At 39.6% G+C, this 21,240-nt stretch overlaps 1 protein-coding gene across 12 annotated transcripts in view; it reads left to right on the forward strand.

The window, feature by feature from the left end:
- Positions 1–21,240, forward strand: part of SVIL (supervillin) — a 133,617-nt gene that overhangs the window by 16,526 nt on the left and 95,851 nt on the right. For 3 of the 12 annotated variants that reach the window (XM_063414563.1, XM_063414630.1, XM_063414556.1), the window contains exon 1: positions 16,671–16,752. In XM_063414563.1, the coding sequence (XP_063270633.1) occupies positions 16,689–16,752 (64 nt within the window). In that variant the 5' untranslated portion in view covers positions 16,671–16,688. Of the gene's footprint in view, positions 1–11,572; positions 11,661–16,668; positions 16,753–19,467; positions 19,950–21,240 lie in introns of those variants that run through there. The other 9 variants (XM_063414572.1, XM_063414583.1, XM_063414547.1 and 6 more) reach the window with 7 other exon arrangements.

Here is a 21,240-nt window from a genome sequence, read left to right on the forward strand (position 1 = left end):
TTTGAAAGTTGTAATTGTTCTTGCTCAGATAAACAGCTGAGCAGGCAATTGACTGCAAGTCTCATTAGACATCAATGTTGGCCTGTGTTAGGATGGATGACTGGGACTGAGTTAATGGCAGCTGGCTTAAGGTATAAAAGGAATCTTCTCTGTGCCAGGTGTATCTTAGTCAACTTTGCTGAAGTTATTTGAATGTACAGTCAAGTGTATCTGGGTAAAACTTGCACTTTCATTACTGGGATACCCACTCTTGTGCTGTCTAGAACACATAGCAATTGCAGCACGTTTTAAAAACTGCATTTGTGGGATGCAGTTTGTGGGATAATACACAGTTATGGTATATCTAATTGATATGTAGAAGGAATTCAAGCTGCAGATTAAGGAGTGAGTGTGCCTGTGAAGGCTCAAGCAATGTGATTTGCCCTCTGAACTCATGACTGAAGCTCTAACTCTGTCAGCAGAGGCTCCCACTGCTTTACTTGCACACTGGCCCATGGCAGAGGTAACTCTCTCAGCAGGAGTGCAAATAGCACAGCCCCAGTTTCTAAGCACGGCCTGGCTGAGCAGAGCTGTGCAAGTGCAGGTTAGAAGTCACTGAGATAACATAAACACAGCACACTTGGGTCTGCCAGCTGGCTGATACATGAAGTGGGTGTTTTACTGCACATACTCTCTAAACTGGCAGACAGAAGATACTGAGACAAGAGCTGATTCCTAGATGTGCTGTAAACCCTGAAGTTTTAATCTGTTTGTATTGTGTTGTGAGGGATTTTTTTTCCTGCTCTTTTTTCACCTGTAAGTAGGGAAATTTATTTGAACTTAGAAGAACTTCAACAGTGATGCAAATAGTTACTTTTTGTGTTAACACAGCAGCTTACCTGGCTGAGAGAGCATTGCCTTTCTACACCGTGTTTAGCTTTTCAGTGGCTCATTACTAGCCTTAAAAAACATCTCACTCTTCATTTAAGGTGAAACATGGTTGTCTAAAACCTAATGAAAAAAGAAAAAAAATGTACTTGTGTTTAGTTCAGAGAAAGCTCTTGCCTGGCAGAATGAACAGAATCTGCCCTAGACAGATGGGTTAGGAATTCCCGTGGGGCTGGGGAAAGCAGGACAGCCCCAGTGCAGGGCAGGATGTGCTGGTGTCCCTGCTCTGCAGTTTCTCAAGCCTGTGCAGCACAGAGGGCTGTGCTTGCTGGGATGCCTTCCCAGCTGTGCAGTGCAGCAGAGGAGTGCTGCCTGAGCCTGCCAGCAGTGATAAGGCTCCAGGTGGGGATCACAGTAAACATGCTGTGGGAATCAGCTTTCCCAGGAGTTACAAGAGGCAAAGATGTTCTTCTGTCACTTGTTCTGCTGGAAGCTTCTTGCTGCTAACAGCTAAATATGCAAATCAAACTGTGGCTCTTCCAGCCTTCCTGGTGTTCAGACTTATGGTACTTGCTACTGTTTTCAAAACTGAATTTTTCAGCACAGACTATTTCACTCTGAAAATATAAAATCTTACCATAAGTGCTTCTTTGTGTTGTAATAAACATACATAACTTTCCTTTATAAGATCTGCATATCCTGCTTGCTTTTTCTCCCCACTGTTTGTTCACTACCCTGCCAGCAGCATAGGTATCTTCTGAACAGGTTTATGCAAAACTGGCAAATTGAATGGTTATGTCATTGCTTCCAGGGAATTCAGACTATTGTATTCTACATACAGTATTCACAGCTGTATTACTGACTAACAGGACTGCTGTTGGCTACAATGAAGTCCACCACAAAATTGCCCTGATCTAAGGCTTAGGTTATAATTTGAGACAGTTATCTTAAACCAAAAGAACCTAAGTCCATAAATAAACTGTTAAGCAATGTAAACTTTTTAATGGCAGAGACAGTTAGCAAGGAATTATGCAAACCCCCCAGGCCAAGATAATCTCTACCATAATTATGTAGTCTACTAAGTGAGAAAAATTCCAGAGCTTTGCTCATGAATCAGAGTGGATTATTTGTGATGTGATTTTATAAAATAAACAAGGAGACTAAAGGCTCCAGAGGCTACTTAAGGTTTTGCAGAGGGGTAAATGTTAATACTTAATTGTGTAAAGTCTGTGCGAGGTGATACATGGCAAAGCTGTTCAAAGTATGTCTTAAGAAATAAACTTATTGTTAGATATGTGCTGAATTTCTTTACCCATATAGCTCTGTTTCCAAGAGGCCACTTTAGTAATCCATTCAAAATAGCCGTTAAATCTTCAGTGAGCTTTCTGCTACTTGTTCTGCTAGATAATATATTGCTAAATGCTTTCTCTCTGCTGTATTCTAATTGTAGTAATAAAGTGTGCATTGCTGTGACCTTTTTTGTTCTGCTTTGGTACTATTAATACATCTCTGTTCTGATCCCATTTATCCCATCTAATTCTCCCCCTAAGATAGCTGTGCCAACAGAAGCAGTAGGAAGAATACAAGAGTTGCACTAGAAAAAAAAAATGCTCCCCAGAGCATGGGTGTAGGAGGAGAGAGATAGCTGAGGTGTTCAGCCACAGGGTTGATGGACTCCATCCTGATGGCTTGTCCTGCCTGGTCTTTGAGACAGGCAGCCCCAAACAGCCACAGAGATACAGCAGCACTCTGGAGATCACAGGAAACTGTAGCTTCCTTTGGGTGCTTAAAAATGGATTGTGTCTCCTCCATTTTTTGAGAGAGGAGAAACGAGTTCCATCTTTTGGGGACACCTTATCTAGGGAACATCCACGTACTTCTGATACAGGAATTTGTACTTGTTCAGATAAATCTGTGTAATGCACCACACCCAGCTACAGAAGGAATCACAGACAGAAACAGCAGCAAATGGTGATCTTGTATGGGAAGGCCCCTTCTGTGCCCTTTCCCCTTTTACGTCCCTTGTACTGGAGCTTCCTGCAAAACAGACCTGTCCTGGAGTCTTTGCATCAGCATGGATCCCTCTGTAAGCTTTATTTTACTTCACTAAGTCTCTGACTCAAAGTCCCTATAAAGCTTAGAAATTTGAGTGATGCAAGCCAAAGACTTACACCAAAATGGGTATTCTGTAGAAATAAATCCCCTTCCTTAGACAAACAACCTAAAGAATTGCTCCAGTGAGTTAATATGAATCTCAGTGCTTTTTAAACCTTTTGTTATTTCTGCTCAGCAGACCCCTGTGCAGTTGAAGAGTTTGCTTTATCTTGAGTGATGGGAGCTGGGTGATGGGGGCTGGCGGCCGTGTTCTCACCCACGTGTGCCAGCTGCTCTCCTGACCCCGCTCTGAGTCATCTGTGTTTGAGATGTACAAGAGCAAGTGAATTATTTCTGTGGTTGCTGGTCTGAAATGAGTCAGGGCAGGGTCAAACGTGTTGTGGAGCAGGGAAGGGAGTGGGAATCTGGCAGCCAGCAGCCGGCTGGGATTGCCATGGAGCCACAGACCAACCCTGGTGACTTTGCCAAGGTCACAGGAGCCTCTGTCAGCAAGAAACTGAAACCTCCTGTGTTATACAGGGTGCTCACCACAACTCTGTCAAATGCAGTAACTGGCGGGAAGTGGCTTTAGGTTTATTCTACTTGAATTTATTGTTTGTTTGCAAATACTGATCTATGAATTAATAGTTGCTTTCTAGTGTGTGTTTTCTATTAATAGATGCTTTCTAGTGTATGCCACAATCCAAACATACTGAACTGGTCATAACTGTAGATCTGCAGGTGTAAGCTGGGTGTATTCCATGAGGGATTCATAATTAACTTGATCTAACTTTCCTTGGAAATGTGATTTTTTTGTAGGTAGTTATCTGTCAACTACAGCACATTTCTGTATAAGGACTACTCCCTTTAATAAAGATACCTCAGGTGTTAGTGCCTGAAACAAATTATTGCATGGTTTTATATTGCCAATTTGGTAAAAAAAAAAATCTGTTGGTCACAGTTGCTTGATAATTCACACAATCTGTAGCTGATACTTTATCAGTGGCCTAATACAGAATTTAGAATAGAGCATTTCACCAATCCTGGGCACACAGAATTCTGGATGCACAGCATTTTGAGCTATATGCATTATGAAAGCAGTGCTGAAAGTAAGGGTATGAGGGCTTAGGCCATGTATTCTGGCATCAATTTCTATTCTGTATTTTTCTGTTTGAATTCATTTGGGAGGAAAGAAACTAATAAACTTTCTTAAGTGAAGATTTTAGAGCTCTGTGTGGGTTATAAAGCTGTCTGTGTCGCTTCTGTCTTTTGTAAGTTTCTTTAGAAAAAGGGCTAGCCAAAAAATACTCTGGATGTGATTGTATGCAACATGTGTGCATTTTCTTTACACAATACACCACAATTAACTCAATTTGAAGGACTTTCTCCTAGCTCTGACAAATCTTGTCAACCTACCACTTGACTTAATTTCTGTGTCTGGTTATGTTTTTTGTTTTGTTTCTTTGAGGTTTTTTTAGTTCTTGAAATCAAAGAAAGCTTGTTGCAGGTGGGTTTTTTGGTTTGGCTTGCTGGGTTTTGGTGGGTTTTTTTTACTGTTTTGTTTTGTATTTTTTTAAGAAGGATAATATTGGAGAAACCTGTCTCCAGCAATCTAATATATTGTCTGGTGTTCTTCTAGGAACAAATACATCATGTGGGTTTTTATGTAGGAGGCTTTTTAGACGTTTAAAGGTTGGGTGTTAGCCACAAGGTTCATGTGACATGACAAATGTGGAACATCTGTGTACTGGTGCACATCACTGTTCTAAAAGTCATTCCCCTCACCACATGCATTGAATTAAACACAAGAATTTAGGGAAAAAAATACTTGGAAGGACACATTCTGTCAAGTACAATGGGAAGGATCTGTTGTGCAAGCTGTTGGAGCTTGCTCACACAGTTTTCCAGTCACAAATTCAGGGGCCGGGTGTGCTCTGTGCCTCAGCTCTTCCTCCCTTGGAGCTGGAGAGGGGTATTGTGCTTTCCTAGTTGGTGGTAAACTGTTTCTGGATAGAAATTAATTAGAGTTGAGCATAAGGCTAAACTCTAAAGGGACTTCTGATAAACCAAACTACATTTCTCAATGTAGTTTCTTGTTTGAGTGGTGTTTGAACTGTGTGTGAGGTAAGTAGGTGGCTGAGTTGGCTTCCTCATGTTCCAAACAAAGGTGGCTGAGTGGCTTCAAGCAGGAGCTCTCATTTTAAAACATAAATCTTATTCATAACTCTGCCTGAAGTGATCTAAGTTGGTGACCAATATCCCTGTAAATCCTGAGTGCTACTGTTTGTCTCCATGCTGGAGCTGCAGTGAGAGTTCTTGCTTATAAAATAACTGTGATAGAGAAAAGAAAACAAAAGCAATTCTTCTGAGTAAGATTTGACCTGGGGCATTCTGGGCCAGAAGCTAGAAGTCCTTGTTCTCCTAGAGTGATTGCCAAATTGCATGAAGGGGGCTGTACTTCATTAAAGCTGTCTACTCAGTGCTATCACCTTGGTCTGACAGAGGGGCTGCCAGTTTTGGATTGCAGGATACAGGATATTCAAAATTCCCAGTCAGGATGCAGGTGACAACTTGTGTTGAGGTGGAACTCAGGTGTTGGTGTGGTAAAAAGCTCACTGCTGTGCAGAAGGCAAGTGGCGGATACTAAGAGTTGTCTTCCTAGTGACTTGCATGTATTTCAGAAGTGGTCTGAAACTGTGTAAGTTTGAACACATAATTAATTAGTGGGTTTAAATCATTTAAAGCTATCTTTTAGATATTGTCGTTACAGATAAGGATTTATTGAGTGCTGATACTCACAGCTAGAAACCAATATTAAAATTTTGGTCCTCACTTTCTAGATTATCTTCACAGACTTAAGCCTGGGACTGCAAATGTAAAGGACCTCCTCTAGCTGATTTGAACTTAATTTCAAACATTTACCTCTGAGATGACTTCTGAGTACTTCCTTCATACATTATGATGACTGCTTTCACGCTGTGCGTAACTCTTTGAATTTACTGTTTCTGAGGCTTTTAAAATCTTACTCAAAAGATAGTTTATAAGGGCTCCTACTCTAGAGTGTATGTCAAAGCTCTTGTTCCAACATAGCCACATTTGCCAGTCTTGGGAAAGCTTGCTCACGTTGAAAATATCACTTCACTTGGAAACAGCCTCTGAATGATTCCTTGCTTTTAAAGGAGGTGTGAGAAGTGGTCTGAAGTAAAGGAAACATCTCTGGGATTTGTTTTCCAGGGGCAGGTACATAGGGAGTGGACAGAAGTTGTACACAAGTGGCATATATACCTAAATAATTTGGGCATCCATTTCAATTGTTCTGTTCTCTTACAATTGGCTGTGCTCTAATTAAGTAATTCTTGACATAAAACTCTAGTTAGCTCATAACGAAATGCAGATTCTTTAATCTTAAAGGTTGTGGAGAAACTGTTTTTGTTTGAAATAGTTTTTGAAAGTAACTTAATGTTTTGTGCATTTTTGTTTAGTGTTAGTAGGTTGTGTTTTACCCTCTTTAAAAGCTGCTAATCCAAACCAAGCAACCCCTTTCTCACCCCAGTCTGCCTGGGCTCAGAGGCCACCCCCACGTACCTCTGGGAGCCCTGTGTCTTCAGGGAGTGAGGACCAGTGCAGATTTCTGTAGTGCACTTCCAGCAAACTTTGTGTCTTCAGTGCTGGCCACAGGAAGCACATCTGAGTCACCCTCCCTGTCCACAGGCACTTGGAGAGTCTGGTGCAGAATCTGGGGTGATCCAACTGTGATTTATCTTACACAGGACTTGCCTAACCTGAGTGTTTCTACTTTAAATGTTTGTTTGTTTGTTTTTTGTTGTGTTTTGGTTTTTTGTGTGGTTTTGTTTTGGGTTTTGTTTGTTTGTTTTGGGGTTTTTTTGGTTTTTTGGGGTGGTTTTTTTTTTTTTTTTTGGTTTTTGTTTTTGTTTTAATTTAGCTTTGTGAAACTGTAGTTAGGAAAAAAATCTGTACATTCAGAATGTGTAGGTGTTAAATTCCTCTGGGCTCGAAGAAGTTAAAGCAGCTTTGATGTAAATTACTTTATCTAAACACAGCAGGAACTTCACATCCGTAGAACAATTTAAATTCTGTAGGCTTCTTTAATCCATGCTCCAGCTTTCTTAAACAATTGAGAATAATCCTGGGAGGCCCTTCTGACTTCATTCTGTTTTATAGCATGAAAATATTCTTCAGAATGCTGGGAAAAAAACTGATAATTTTTCGAAGTCTTTGAAGAGACTTCTGATGTTTTGAGTCTTTATTACACTAGAGGTCAGTGTATGATGGGAGCTTCTGTGCTGTGGTATAGAGTTTCTTGCAGAATCCTATTTCATCAACTTTGAAACCAGATTCTAAGAGAAACTGTAGCCTGTTACTATGGAAAAAACTTAACATTAAACTGTCTTGTGACTTTCTTGGCTAAAGGACTTTTTTGAGCTTCCTACATTTAATTCTCCTTGCCTAACAAATATAAGGCAAATATCAATAAGAGTATTTTGACGTGGTAAGCATGAATTTGCACAGTTGCTCCAGCATGCATCTAAAATATTCACCTTTCATTGCAATGCCATGACTTTTTGGTTCATATCTCTGTATGCCAGGGTATTTACAGGAGTCATCCTTAGCTTGTGCACTCTACCTCTTAAGGGCATGGTGGGAGAATTGCACATGCATCTATTATTTTTAGAGTAGGTGTCAGCTTCCTGAGCACTGAGCTGGTAACTTCCAGGTGGGTGGCTTCACTTCTGGGTGTTGAGGGAAGCACAGTCAAGTATGATTGTGTCACAATACTTGCAGAGATTCTTTCCTCAGCAGGACTTCTTCAGTTGTCCAGATAAGTAATTTCTTTAAACATCTGGAATGTGCAGAAGCAGTTTGTTCCTGCAGACATCATTGGCAGGGGCAGTAGGGCAGATAGATGTTGGAAACACAGCATTGTGAGTTATGTATTACGTGTAACACAGTGTTATGTGATGTGAAATGGGAGGGAAATGCAGTGAAAGAGAGTCCTGCTGACTGGGGCAGGTTACATCCCAAATGACAATTTAAGATGGTGGAAAGATCCTGCTAGGGTGGATTTGAGCTCTTAAATGTTTTCTGTGAGAACTGACTACAAACAAAAGTGCCTGTATCCTGTTACTCTTCTGTAGAGTTCTTCTGAAATGCCTCAGAAAAAAAACCAGCTTGTGGGATCTTAAGAGTTTACAGCCATGCACCAATGTAGAGGGTAAGTGCAGGCACAGAGTGGAATTTTGCTATTCTTAAGTGATATTCTGAGTGCTCAAGAGACTTGGACCAATAAATATCTTCGTGGCCTTTCTTTTTGGTGAGGTAGAAGTGGGAGGGGATATAGTAAAAGGAAAACCAGCAGTTCGAAAATCTCCTTTGCACCTGGCTGCTGCCCAGTATGTTGTGTTACGTGCCCCTGGAGCATTAAGAAGGATAACACCTTAGCTGAGATAGTGTGAAGGAGCTGCTAGACTCTGATTTAACTGAATTCTCTGTGAGGATTCCTGACTTCACAGCAAAGATATTGCACTCTTCTACCTTTTTTCCAAGTTTTTCCAGGCTGTATTTTTTTTTCCTGTAAGAAATGAAAACGTACCAAGGCTTTGCAGAATGGGGCTTTATCAAGACATCTCTGTGGTGTTAGGCTTCATTTGTTTGGGCAAGAGCCTGAAAAGGTGATGGCTTTGCAAAACTGATGTCCTTATGACTTCAGGCATCAGGCAACAAATAAAACGTCCTAAAATTGCTTTCCTTTTCTGATTGGAGGTGTGCAACCACAATTTATTTCAGTGGAACTCATCAAAATCTGTTCTGCACATAAGAGCTCAAGAACTAGGAGGCTTTTCTTGAAGAAAAGAAGGGTTGTAGGTGTTCTGTAGCCAGCCTAGTGAGCCACCTGATAGATCACTGCAGATTCTTGCAGAGCAGGTTTATGTCTGCTGCACATAGTGACAGTCTTTCTTGGTTCAGCTGTCAAGCGTTAAAGCAGTCCAAGTGTTGATGCTATCTGCACCTAGAAGAATATTTGTCTAGAAGAACAAACATTATTATTCTCTTGGATCAAAATTTATGGATTTTTGTGGCTACACAGAGATGATTGCCCACTAGCCCCTCTTTCTAGTTCATAAGATGAAGTATCCAAATGATATTTTCATGTCTGTCTTTCCAACATGATGTACTGCTGTCTGTTGTGTAATAAAGAGTCCATCAAAACCACAAAAATTAGTATTTGGAGTGTGTTTTCCTGCTTTTGTTCTAACCTCTCAAAATGCAGGGGTTATCAGACACACTGTTCAAGTGGCTTGCCAGGCATTTCTCAGATGAACTGCAGAGAGAGCACAAAAAGTTGCAGCCAAGGTCAGTCTTGAAAAGATTAGAATTCAATTGCCAGCCCTCACATTTTGATTTCAATCTTTAATGTTTCCTGCTGGATGCTCTGTATTTGTTAGGTCTTATGTTTGTCTTGTCATGTGTTCTTGCCAAAACTTCTCATAAAACTCCTGACACTATCGAAGATCTATAGAATAGATAGAATACAATCTGTAGAACACAGGCAAATACATGTATATATAAAAGCCCCAAATGACTCTGTCAGGATATTTCAACTCACACCAGTTATTCAAGGTTCTTTTTTAAAAGAGTAGACTTTGACGGGCTTCAAAGCTGCAGGCAAAGCTGCAGGCCTTCAAACTGCATCACCCTGATATTCCCTCTCTTGTTCCAATATACAAATGTTTTATTTGCCAAAAAAAGGAGGGATTTTCCAAAAAAGGGGAGGAATTAATAAACTATATTAGTGGGACGGTGGCAGTGTGTACCAGGTTTAATGTGTTCCAGTGGTCTAAGTGCATTACAAATGTCCTCTCTTCCTACCTCACGGTTGCTTCCAGGAACTCTCTGAAACAGTTAGCCAAAATGATAGCTGGATTTCAAATGTTTTCTTTTCTGGTTGTTTTTTTTTTTGGTTTTTTGGGGTTTTTTTGTTTGTTTGTTTGTTTTTTAAATTCTGATACATGAGGAGGAAAGTAGGAACAGCAGAAGTAATCAGGCAACCCTACGGTTAAGGAGCAAGAAGGAATTTGGAACCAAAAATTATGTGATGGTGGAAAAACGAGTTTATCTTTCTTCCAACTTTACCCATTGTTGTCCATCATTTTTCTTCACCTTTCCTACCATGCTGAAGTGCCCACTCATTTACCCTTCTAAAGTTCAGGAGTGCTCATTTGAGGGGAATGGAAGTTGGAAATGTGAAAACAATAGCATGTGGTTGACCATATTCTTGGAATTTTAGGCTAGTTTCACTGAAATACAGACATAAACGTGGGTAGATTTTAAAAACTATCTTAGTTCAATTGTGAACAGTTACATAGCATTAAGGACAAGACTGATTTGCTGTCTTACCTGTCCCTATGCATTCTAAGACAGTCTGTGTTTGGGGGTCTGCTTGTCTTCCAAAATCAGAATTTCCCCAACTCAGGCAAATTTTCTGTCTTATCTGTCTTTTCAATGAATTATTTTTGTTTTGACCTCTTCTCTAGATGCTGTTATTAGAATCTGACATGTTCAGCAGCTGCAGGAAGCAGAGCAGTGACCTGACTGCTCTTGAAAGTTGTTGCTGTAGTCACATAGGATATCATTACTTCATTTTGTACCTCCTAATAGATTAAAAAAAAAAAAAAGTTGAATAAACCAGTTGGGAAATGGAAAGCAATATAGTTGGCACCTAAACATATGCAGGTCAGCTGAGCCTGAGCTGAGCAAGAGTAAAAATGTTATATCACTTACCAGCTCTAAGAGGAGGGAGACAATAATCTGTGCAATAGCACAAACTGCTTCAGGTAGTTCAGGTCTGCACTGGAGAACTCTTCACAATCTGTGGAAAGAGACAACTGCATGTGAGACAGAATAGAGTAAGAGGCCCAGAGCAATTGGTTATTTTAAGTTTTTATGAGTTCAGGGGACTGGCATCTTTTAGGACAATGTGGTGCTGGGATAATTCAGCTAGTTCAAAACAAGCTAACTTGAATAACAGGAGTATCCACATGGGCTGAATCACCCTCCAGATAATGTTACAGGCACAGCCAGAGGTGTTTTGTGTTTGCCAAAGAATAAAATAAAACCAGTTGTGGTTTAAGGTGTGAGGATCAGAAATCAGGCCATGTGGCAGTGTTGTTTGCAGAACTGCTTGATAGGTCAAGTGCTCTACACTAGAAGTCTTGGGTCTATCTCCTGGTTGCTGTGGTTCCAGAAAGAGAAATGAATTTTTCATTTGCAACCAATGATGTTTAAAATTAAGGATTTTAATGGTAATAGTATTTTGGTAGATGCTTCTGGTTTTGTTATTATCTCCAGTGCTGCTTGACCCTATTGAAAGACTGAATATATAATAATAAGGACTTTCCTGAGGGGTGGCTAAGGGAAAGTTCAGTTCTTGTCTATATGAATGGGCAAGGTAGCAATATGCTCCAAGGTGCCTCAGCCCTTGCAGTCAGTCAGTTCATCCCCCTGTGCATCTGCCTGCTAGTTCTGAAATGGTTGCTTAGCCTGGGATGCACTGTGGTTCTTACCCATGCTTTGCTGTGTTTGTTTCTTGTAGAAGGAGGACTGCCTTTGGACTGTGAGCCACTTGGACAAGGTGATGCAGCTGTACCTTGAGGGTCAGGCCTGGATGGCTGGGATTTAAGGTAAACCTTTGCTGAGAAATATATGCAGATCTGAACCAAGAACTATGGCTTGTTGGTTGTTTTTTTTGTTTGTTTTTTTTTTCTGGGGGTGTTTGTATCAAACATTTAAAGAAGAATCTGTGTGTGCCTTCTAGTGCATATGTACTTTAATAAAATGCAGTGATATTAGAGTTAAGATTCCAGAGTAGCCCATAGGACCCTCAGAAAAGCTGATTCGTATTTAAATACCTAGGAGGTGCTAATGCTGCCTTGGGAAGAAATTTATTCAATAAGGAAGTAGCAATAAAGAGTTCCTGAAACTTCTCAGAATTCACTGGGAGGCAGCAGGCAGCTAAGATGGACCTCCTGTTCCAGCCTTTCTACTATTCTTTCTTCCAAATATTGTTTAATAGAGTAGCTTCAACCATTCTAGATCACCTACAATTCCTTCAAATGTAATATTTTAATTAATTACAGATCTTTGCTTTCTTTCATGTTGAACACTCTTCATGTTGCAGACTTTTGATTAAATATTTACAATGTAGATTTGATTCAGTTTGTTTTTTCAATTCTTAACTATGGAAAAGCATTTCTATGTGAACACAAACCAGGAAAAAGAGAGACCTTTCTGAGTGTCCAAGTGCATAGCAGTTCTGTTGGTCCCACGAAAGCAAACCTTGCAAAATTTCTGTGAAATGTGGGAGTAATCTTGCTCTTGGAGAATTGTGCAATTTTTGTTACTGGAGAAAGTAACATTTTTGTTACTTGTATAATTTTTGCGTACTGGAGAGATTTCTTGGACCTGATCAGAAATGTCTCAGTGGTTTTGAATCAGCAAAACAAGTATATAGTTGATCTATCTTTTAACCTTCCTAAAACAGAACTGATGTTTAATTCTGGTCATAATTGCCAGGCAAGATCTGTCATCCTATTACTTCTCTTGCCACATGTAGCCTAAGTTTTGTCTCAGAGGTAGGAAAGGCACCATTTCAGTTGTTGCTTCGGAATTAGGTGAGAGCTGCTTTCCTTGCAGCTTGTCATAGCCTCAGGTCTGAGAGGACACCGTGTAAAGAGCAGAAGTTTGAATGAAATCATCTTCTGCTGGTTTTACATCTTTCTTAAAAAGAAGGAAAGTGAGAGACTGAGAACACTGCTTACTCTTACATGTGCTAGAAAGCCTGAAAAGTTGTAAGGCCTTGCAGTAGAAAAGGAAAACTTAACCTCGATTCTTGAAGATTTGAGCTTGGAGCATGATCATGGAAAACATGAACTGAATCTTGACAATTCAGGATTAAAGCATATGAATAAAGTCTCCTCCAACTTAAGAGCAAAGCATGTTAGAGCGATGTTAGCAAAGAAATGTTAGAGCAAGCACATCACATCACAGTTATTAGCTGCATACTTTCCATGCAGTGAATAATTGAACAAAGGTGAGCAGAAGTAGCGTGTTCTTGCAAGACTAATGCAGGTACTGAAAACTGTGTGAACAGTCATGGGAATTTAACTTTTTAAGGGTAATATTGACTTAACTTCTTTCAACAAAGACTCATGTCAAGCCTTCAGACAATTTCTTGCTGAACTTGTTTCTTAGTACATACCATCATAAAATGGTTGTAAGCTTCAGAAGATGATGCTATTCAATCATGTGAGTGAGTATTCTGCTGTATTTTTAAAAAATCAGCAACAAAACAGAGGTTTATTTTAGTAGAGAATCTACAGAACTAGAGTTTGTTAACAGTATGCAATATACACACTTGATGTGTCATAGCTGGACCTTGTCAGATAACTAAGCCGTGGGCTTTTTGGATGTAGTCTTCAGGTGAATGTGTTCATGTTTTTCCACAGCATTTTGGAATACTGTGCAGTATTTACTGTACCTCCCACTGCCTTATGATACATATTCATTAATCAATTACATGGACTTCAGATTATTAGACTGAAAAATTATGGGGAAAAAATGGTAATTTCTGGAGGTCATGACCAGCTTTCTGCTTCATTGCTGGAGTTGCATCTCCCTGGAGGAATGGCCAGTTGACTTTAGAGGCTGGGAAATGTTCACAATCATATGAGTCACTTATACCCTCTTTTCATAACATTACAATAGGAACAGTTTATGGACAGGTATTTGTGTTTTTTTAATTTATTTAGCAGCATACCATTTATCATGTGCTGTCTGTATTGCACAGCTTCCACAAAGTCAACAAAGCCAAGGCTTCATGTGCAAAGTCTTGTGCTGTCTTGCTGGACACCTCAGCAGCCTTGCTTATATTTGAGGAAACAGACAGTGTTTCCTAATGATAATGATAATTCTAATACTGGTATATTTTTAATTACATAAATTTCAGCCAGCTCTTGCTGGCTAATGTAGCTTAAGAAGAACAGTGAACTGTTTAATTTCTGCCATCTAGAATAGAATTGGAGCATTGGGGATGCCCAGTTTTGTAAATCCTATGTCTGTGCAGCAGTCCCCTTCAGGCTAATGTTCTTGCTAGCCTAACTGAAAACTTCATCCTCTCCCTTCTGAGGATAAAGGCAAATAGATGTATTTCCTTTTTATTTTCTAGGATATCAGTAAGATTGTTTCTCTTTACTATGGTTTCAATTCAGCTGCTTTTCCAAATACTTTGTAAGCTGAATTATTAATGCTTGCACTGTTTTAAAAAATAGCGCATGCAGTACCTCAGAATCCAATTGCTGACCCAGCAGTTGGGGTTTTTTTTTTTGTTGCTGTTTTGAGAACAGTTTGTTTGAACTTCTGCATTTTACTGTTCGAGGACAATGGCACTGGACTTATTGCAAAAGCCAAGCTTACAGGAAATGTCATCCTGTCGAAAGTGGTTTGCTCTTACACAGCACATGATGTGTTAAAATGTGTTTGTTTGGCATTGTTGTGCCTGATATTCTCTGGCAGTGTTACTCATGCTCAGTTTACCTGAGGATGGGGCAGTTAATGTTGGATTAGCCTAGTGTCTTGTGCAGATAGCTGAGGTCTTCAGGTGTACTTAAAGGTTTACCAGCTCTTTGCCTTCTACCTTGTTGGTAAGGACAAGTGTTATGCCACTTTCTCCATACAGTCTCTCCCAGGCTTTGGGATTGCAATACTTAAAGGCATCCTCAAAACTGATTTTTGTTGTCATGAATTTTACTTAGACCATTGGAAATTTTTAATGAAGGTGTCAGCTGAAAAAGGGGGGAATAGGAAGAGTGCAAAAGCATCTTCCTTACTGCTGCATTTTTCTTCAGCCTAGTAATTATTGGTAAGAAAGAAGCTATGCCTGGTATCAATCCCAAAAGTTAACATGTATTTCTGCACATGGCCTGGGCTGTTGCCAGATGTCCTTAGGTATTTATTATGGTCAGTGTCCTGACTATTTGAGAATTGTAAACTTTGGATGAAGACACTAATCCGTTCAGTTCTGACACTGCCCTTCTTTCAGTAGTATGGCTTTTGAGGAGCAGCCTGTCCACCTGGGTCATTTGTCCCTAATTTCCATTCACTGAAAGATTTCATTTTTGTTTTGGGGATCTGCATTACTCATGCCTCTTCCCAAAATTTTTATTGCAGCACCATAGAGAAAACATCAGAAATTTTCAATCTTTAGAATTTGTTTTCCCCCAAACCATTGACTCAAGTGTGTTACTGTAAAGCCACGCTGCAAAGCAAGAGAGTGTCAAGAAATCTGAGAAGTGATGATTCAATTGTACTGCTTTTGCTAATTTCTTTGAATTGTGGATTCTGACTTGATTAGCAGCGTCTACAAACCTTGGTGTTTGTGACTTGCAACTGATACCTTTTCTAAAAACAGAAGGAGGCAGGAGAGAGAGTACTCTGTTTATTTCAACAACCACAAGCAACACTTCCAAAATACACTTGTGGTTGTATCGCAGAGTTATGAATCTTAGGTTATCTGCTGGTGAGTAATGTGGTGAGACAGTGGCCTAATATGTCCACGCTTTATTTAGAAAAGGTGGTTCTTATCAGAGGCAAGGAACACCAGTGTTTCATCCTCTGTGCTCGCTGAATCCCTAAGGACAGATATCAAATCTGTTGACAGTTTATGGTGCCAGGACACAGCACCTCCCTCTGGGGGTCTCACTGCCAGTTATTAAGGATTTTGCAGTATAGGAAGAAACAAATTCTTTCCCCCTACAGCTGCTCACCCAGATGCACTTTTCAGGCTGTCCTGTGGTTTGATCAAAATTAACAACGCGTTGTGATATTTCTTGACCAGATAGATTTTTTTTTTTAATGCTGTTCTCTCACTAGAGAGGAGGCTCACAAGTAGATTGTAACAGATTTCCAAATTCTTCAGGCAGAGCCTAGATTGTACCAATTATTACACCTAGAGAATCCTGGAGATTAGGAAAATATTACTTAATTTTCCTCGCTGCAGAGTTAAATCTGTAGAGTCTGGGTGTGTGTATTCAGTAAGACAATAATCTCTTACTGTTCTGCCTACTTAAAAATAAAATGGAAGAGGAAATCCTCCCTGGCAAACCAGGAGATGCTTAATTTTGGGATTATATACAGTTTGCATTAAAGATAAGCTGGGTTGGGGGGCATGGGCTTTGACACAAAACATGTGGCTTTATTCCCATGGACAGACAATGCAGCTGAACTGGGGATTACTGAAGACTGTGGGACTGTTCTCTCTGATTTACCACCTTTTCCTCAATTCAGAGGGCAGGAACTGTTCATCCCCGTGGCAATAGCATCACTGTAATTTGTGTCTGATAGTGAAAGAATGAAGGATTTCTTCTCCCAGAAAGACAGAAAGTGTTTGTGTTGGGTTTGGGTTTTGTTTTTTTTCTAAACCTTATTGGTGTTTGGCATGTTTTTAAGATAAGTAGAAAATCCTCTGTGAGTCATTTTAGGCTCTCACAGAAACTTGAATGTGCTAAATGGGTAGGTTCCCCTAGCTGAGCCAATGGGGATGGCCAGGCACAGGCAACACTTTTATCCCACGAAAGGGAGGAGGGGTGAATGAGCCAGAAGATATAAGCTGAAACAAAGCCATGCTGTCCTTCTGAGTCATTCGCATACACTGGATGGGTAAGGCTTCCTGCTTCCTGGGACACAGAAGTGGGGTCATGATTCTAACAATGGATGCTGGTAAGTCGCTTTTTATTAAATTTGTCTAGGTTTTTTTTTTTTCTGGGAAGTCTCTTTTTCCCCTCCCCCCCACCAGCTGAAAAGAAGCTATCTGTAAACTGGGAAGCTGAATTGTTAAATAAGAGAATGCTTAATCCAGACTTTGCACGCTGTGTGCACTTCACTGTGTGTTACCCTGGTGTTATTTCTTGACTGTTACTCCTTGAAGCACATAGCCTCTCCTGCAAAGCAAGACCTCAGAATCAAAAGTGTGTCTGTTAATTTGTACTTCTGTCTTCTTTGGGACAGAACCTGTGGCCTGAGAAGTGTGTGATATTTGACTGTCTTTGATGATAGAGCTGATAGTGTCTGGAAGATACATTCTAGATGTTAGGCTTCTTGTAAAGGGATGGTGGTTAACTAATCGATTGTCTGTGGCTGCCTCTATGTTTACAGAAGTTTTGTTTTGGGGAGGAAGAGGAAGAAACTGCTATATTTGTATAATAGGCAGCTCTGTTTTATGTGCTTGTAGTCAAGGAAGCCTATGTTCTATGAAAAAGCACATGCAGCATTTTTATTTTTTTAATTAGGTACAAACATGAAATCTTCAACATAGTTTCTTGTGTGATATGGAGAGTGAATGTAGAGTGGTTTCTATAAAAGAAACAAGCAATCCCTGTCTTGCTTCTAGAGAGGGGGTGTGTTTCCATGTCATAACTTGCATCCTTCAAATTCCACAGTAATAAAAGACCATGGATTTTAATGGTTATGGATAGGGCATAAAGCAGCAGTGGTTGTGCTGTGGCAGAATGCTCTCGGCTGCTCTTTCTCTGTGCCAGCTGCAAGCATGCCTTCTGCATTTTTAAGAGCTCTGTTGAACTTTTGTCAGCAGTTGGTTCAGCTACTTTTTTTTCACCACAATGCAGAAGCATAATGTGACATGTTCTACAAGCTCTATTCAAAGTGGTAAACTTACTCAGGCTGATTTTGATGGTCTGTTTTATCTGCTTGTCACATGCTGAGTTTACTCCATGCTAATGAAAAGCTCACTGTCTCCCGTGTATCTGAATTGATTCAGTTGGGCATTTGCTAGGTCCTAAAAGGAAAACTCTGTGTGCCTTTGTATAGCTCTTTGATTTTACTGAGACTTCCAGAAGGTGACCCAGCTGGGTTCTTCATGCACAGTGTACAGGAGACAGCAAACCAGTTCATTTCACCCAAGTACACTTAATTGAGGCTGTTGTGTTATTGTTTTTGTAGATAACTAGTGACTCTTTTTGTGTTCAAGGTATGTTACATGCTTTACAAATCAGTTAAAGCCCAGGCCCTTTAACTGAGATGATAAAATTTAACACAAGCACAAAGACGAATAAGATGGTGTGTGGCTGACAATTTTCCATTAAGTGGAAGATGATAATTTTAATATTTTGGCCCTTCCATTTGAGTAGCTTCTAGAGGCCCTTAAAGCAGTTTGCATACTAGGAATTGGCAATCCTCTTCTAGCCTTGCTTGAATAAGAAGGGTGGATGCCTAGATGTAGATGTTCTGCCCAGTGTTTTAGGAGGATGCCCTGGCTATTTACATTCAGAATTTACGTGCTTGTGGGAGATAGAGATACAGATTTTGCCCACAAGACACTTCTTCCCCTTTGAAGTACCAGAGTTCCTGTGCTGCACTGGAGTAATGGATGTTTTCAGATGTAATGTTTTGAAAAGATTGGTGGGATGTTAATAATATATGTTTGAATAAATACCTTTTATTTGCATATACTTATGTGCTCGCATTGTGCACTCTTTCTTTGCACTGTGAGGTGAACCATGAAGATAATACTGCTCACCAATGTTTTGTTGGATCCAAACCTGCTTTTTTTCAATGCCACTGCACTGGTTTCTCAGTAATTACTATGCTCTTGTAGTCCTAGTGGTAATTTTCAGTTATAACAACTCATATGGTTAGTAAACATATATTTTGGAAGCTTTTAATTCTGCGAGAATTCTTAAATTATAGTTCTCAGCTTCTTTGTGGGAAAATGGTTCTAGCTACCTGAAAGGAAACATTGTAATTCAAGGATTTATAACAGGGTATTCTAGTACTTCTCAAGTGTATTTAGGGTACAGAAAAATATGCAAGTAATTCAGTGCCTTATGCCTTAATCTGGGACATGGATAGTGCTCCATTGAGTTTATCTGCTTAGTTTTACCACCTTTTAAAACTGTGCTTGCTGCTCTTGGAACTGTTTACTTATTTCGAATTATGTGTTTGCTTTATAAGTCAGGGCTGATAACTTCTTTATGGGGATCAAATACTTTAAGCTGTTTTTTAAGAGAATAAAACTTGTCTTCCTTAAGGTAATTGTAAGAATAATGGTGCATCTGTTTCAAAATTTATTTAATGGGTTTGATTTTGCTGTGTTTGCTTTAGCAGCTTCTAATTTCTGTCAGGAGGAGGACTGAAATGTTTTGGACAGAGGGAATAAAAGGGAGAGCTGCAAGACAGAGTTGACAATATAATTGGATTTGAAGCAGCTACAGGCTGGGACTGTTGCAACAGCTGATTTGATCCTTCTGAGTTTCAAGAGCTATTTATGGTAGATTAGCTGTATCAAAGCTCCACTGTTCCAACCATAAAAGGCTGGTCCTATGTGAAGTTGCCACACTGCATTTGGCTTAGTCTTCAGAGGTTGGAGAGCCTATAGCTTTTTATGTGGATAAATCCAGTGATGGATGGAAATACTAAAGGCAGATCAAGGAATAACACTGTTGAGGACTTCAGATGGCAGCGAACTCTTAAAAGGAGATTTTCACTAATAAATTTTTTCCTCTGATGTTTGGAATCAGCACTTGGATATAGCTCCTGCATATTTACTGCATTTGGTGAACGCATGCTTTTAGGAAAGCGCTGTTCTAAATTTATCTGACTTATCTGAATCATCTTGACTGCACATGTACTTGCCAGCCATGCATGTTGATATTTGGTAACTTTTGTGAAGTCACTTTTCTGTTTTCTAAGTGGGTGAGTGTTAGGTCCTTGGGAAAAGAAGCTTAGCTGACGCGAGAAACTTCTTTAAAACAAGAATTATGAAGTACTTGACCAAAGAGAGCTACAGGCATTATCAGTAACTATTTTGAGAAGACTTTGACCCCTTTTGCTGCATCTGTGCCTTCTTTGTGTCCTCTTTGTGTAAAGGCAGACAAGTGGATTTTTTACAGGATTCTGAAGTAAGTAGCACCTCACTCGGGGAGCTTGCACGCAGTTGCTCGAGCCAGTTGTTTGAGAATATTCACAGCATTGTCAGGTTGAAATGTGAGTGGGTTTATTCCAGCCTGTGCATGCCAGTCCTTCAGCCTTCCTTAAGGCATTTTGTGTTTTTATTCTCGTGGTTTTGCTTAGAAGATGAGTTCATTCTGCTATGAATGGAAAGTCCTGTTGCTGGTTGGTTTGTGTGATGTGTTTCTCTTTGTCAGTTTTATTATGTTAACCTTAGTCACAATACTACAAATGGCTGTAAGAACACTTCTATAATAACAAAACTTTTCAGTGGTAATTTTGTCTTGTGTTTAAAAAGTTCTATAAATACATGGGGGTACTGTTGCATTGGATAACTGTGCTCTATTTTGAGACTTGGAGCATTCCGAGGAAAACTTCCTCCACTTTTCCATTCTCTTAGTTTTAAACATTACCAAGACACTGCAGGTAGAAGTTACTGGCACTGTTTTACCTTCTTCTCCTGCAGCAATGTCTTTGCTTGCAGTTCCTTCAGCCATTTGTTTGAGAAAATTTCCAGCATTGTCAGGTTGAAATGCAGTGGGTTTATTCCAGCCTGCTTAAAGCGGGGGAGCATAAGAGACAGGGGGATGGGAAGGCAAGTTTCCTTGCTTCAAGGATATTCCAGGTGCTGTATTTTAATCACCAGAAACACAAGAATAGTGTCCTTGCCAAAAAATTTCTGCTTCTCAATTTCCCTTTCAGGAACTAGCAATTTAAGGCCATCTTCCATTTTATTTGGATTATAAATCTGTATTTCTCTGTCAAATGGATCTAGAATTTTTATTCTGAATTACATAAACCTTTGATTTAGCCCTGGGAATACCAGAAGAGAGAACATGTCTGGAGCATTACTATTTTAAAACCACTTTATGAGTTTAGTGATAGGAATATTGTATTGGAATAAACTCCCCCATAGAGTGGAATAAACTCCCCATATATATCTTTCTCTCACAGACTTTGTTAGATATATATTTAAATAATCACCTGTATCTGCATGTTTTATAGGAGATTTAATCCTTTTACCTGCAGAAGCAGTGAGGTTTAGGAAGAAACTGCTTGATAAATATACTCCTTCAGACATCTTCTTAACTTTTGTATTGTATAACAGATGTGTGCTTCAGTGTCATACTGACTTCTAAATGTTTTTGCATTGCTTCCAATAAAATGAGTATTTTTAATAAGCATAATTTTTTATATGATCTGATTTTCTTTTCCTTTGATAATTATATTTTAAAAAGCAAG

This window comes from Prinia subflava, chromosome 1 (assembly GCF_021018805.1).
Source record: "Prinia subflava isolate CZ2003 ecotype Zambia chromosome 1, Cam_Psub_1.2, whole genome shotgun sequence".
NCBI classification, from domain to species: domain Eukaryota; kingdom Metazoa; phylum Chordata; class Aves; order Passeriformes; family Cisticolidae; genus Prinia; species Prinia subflava.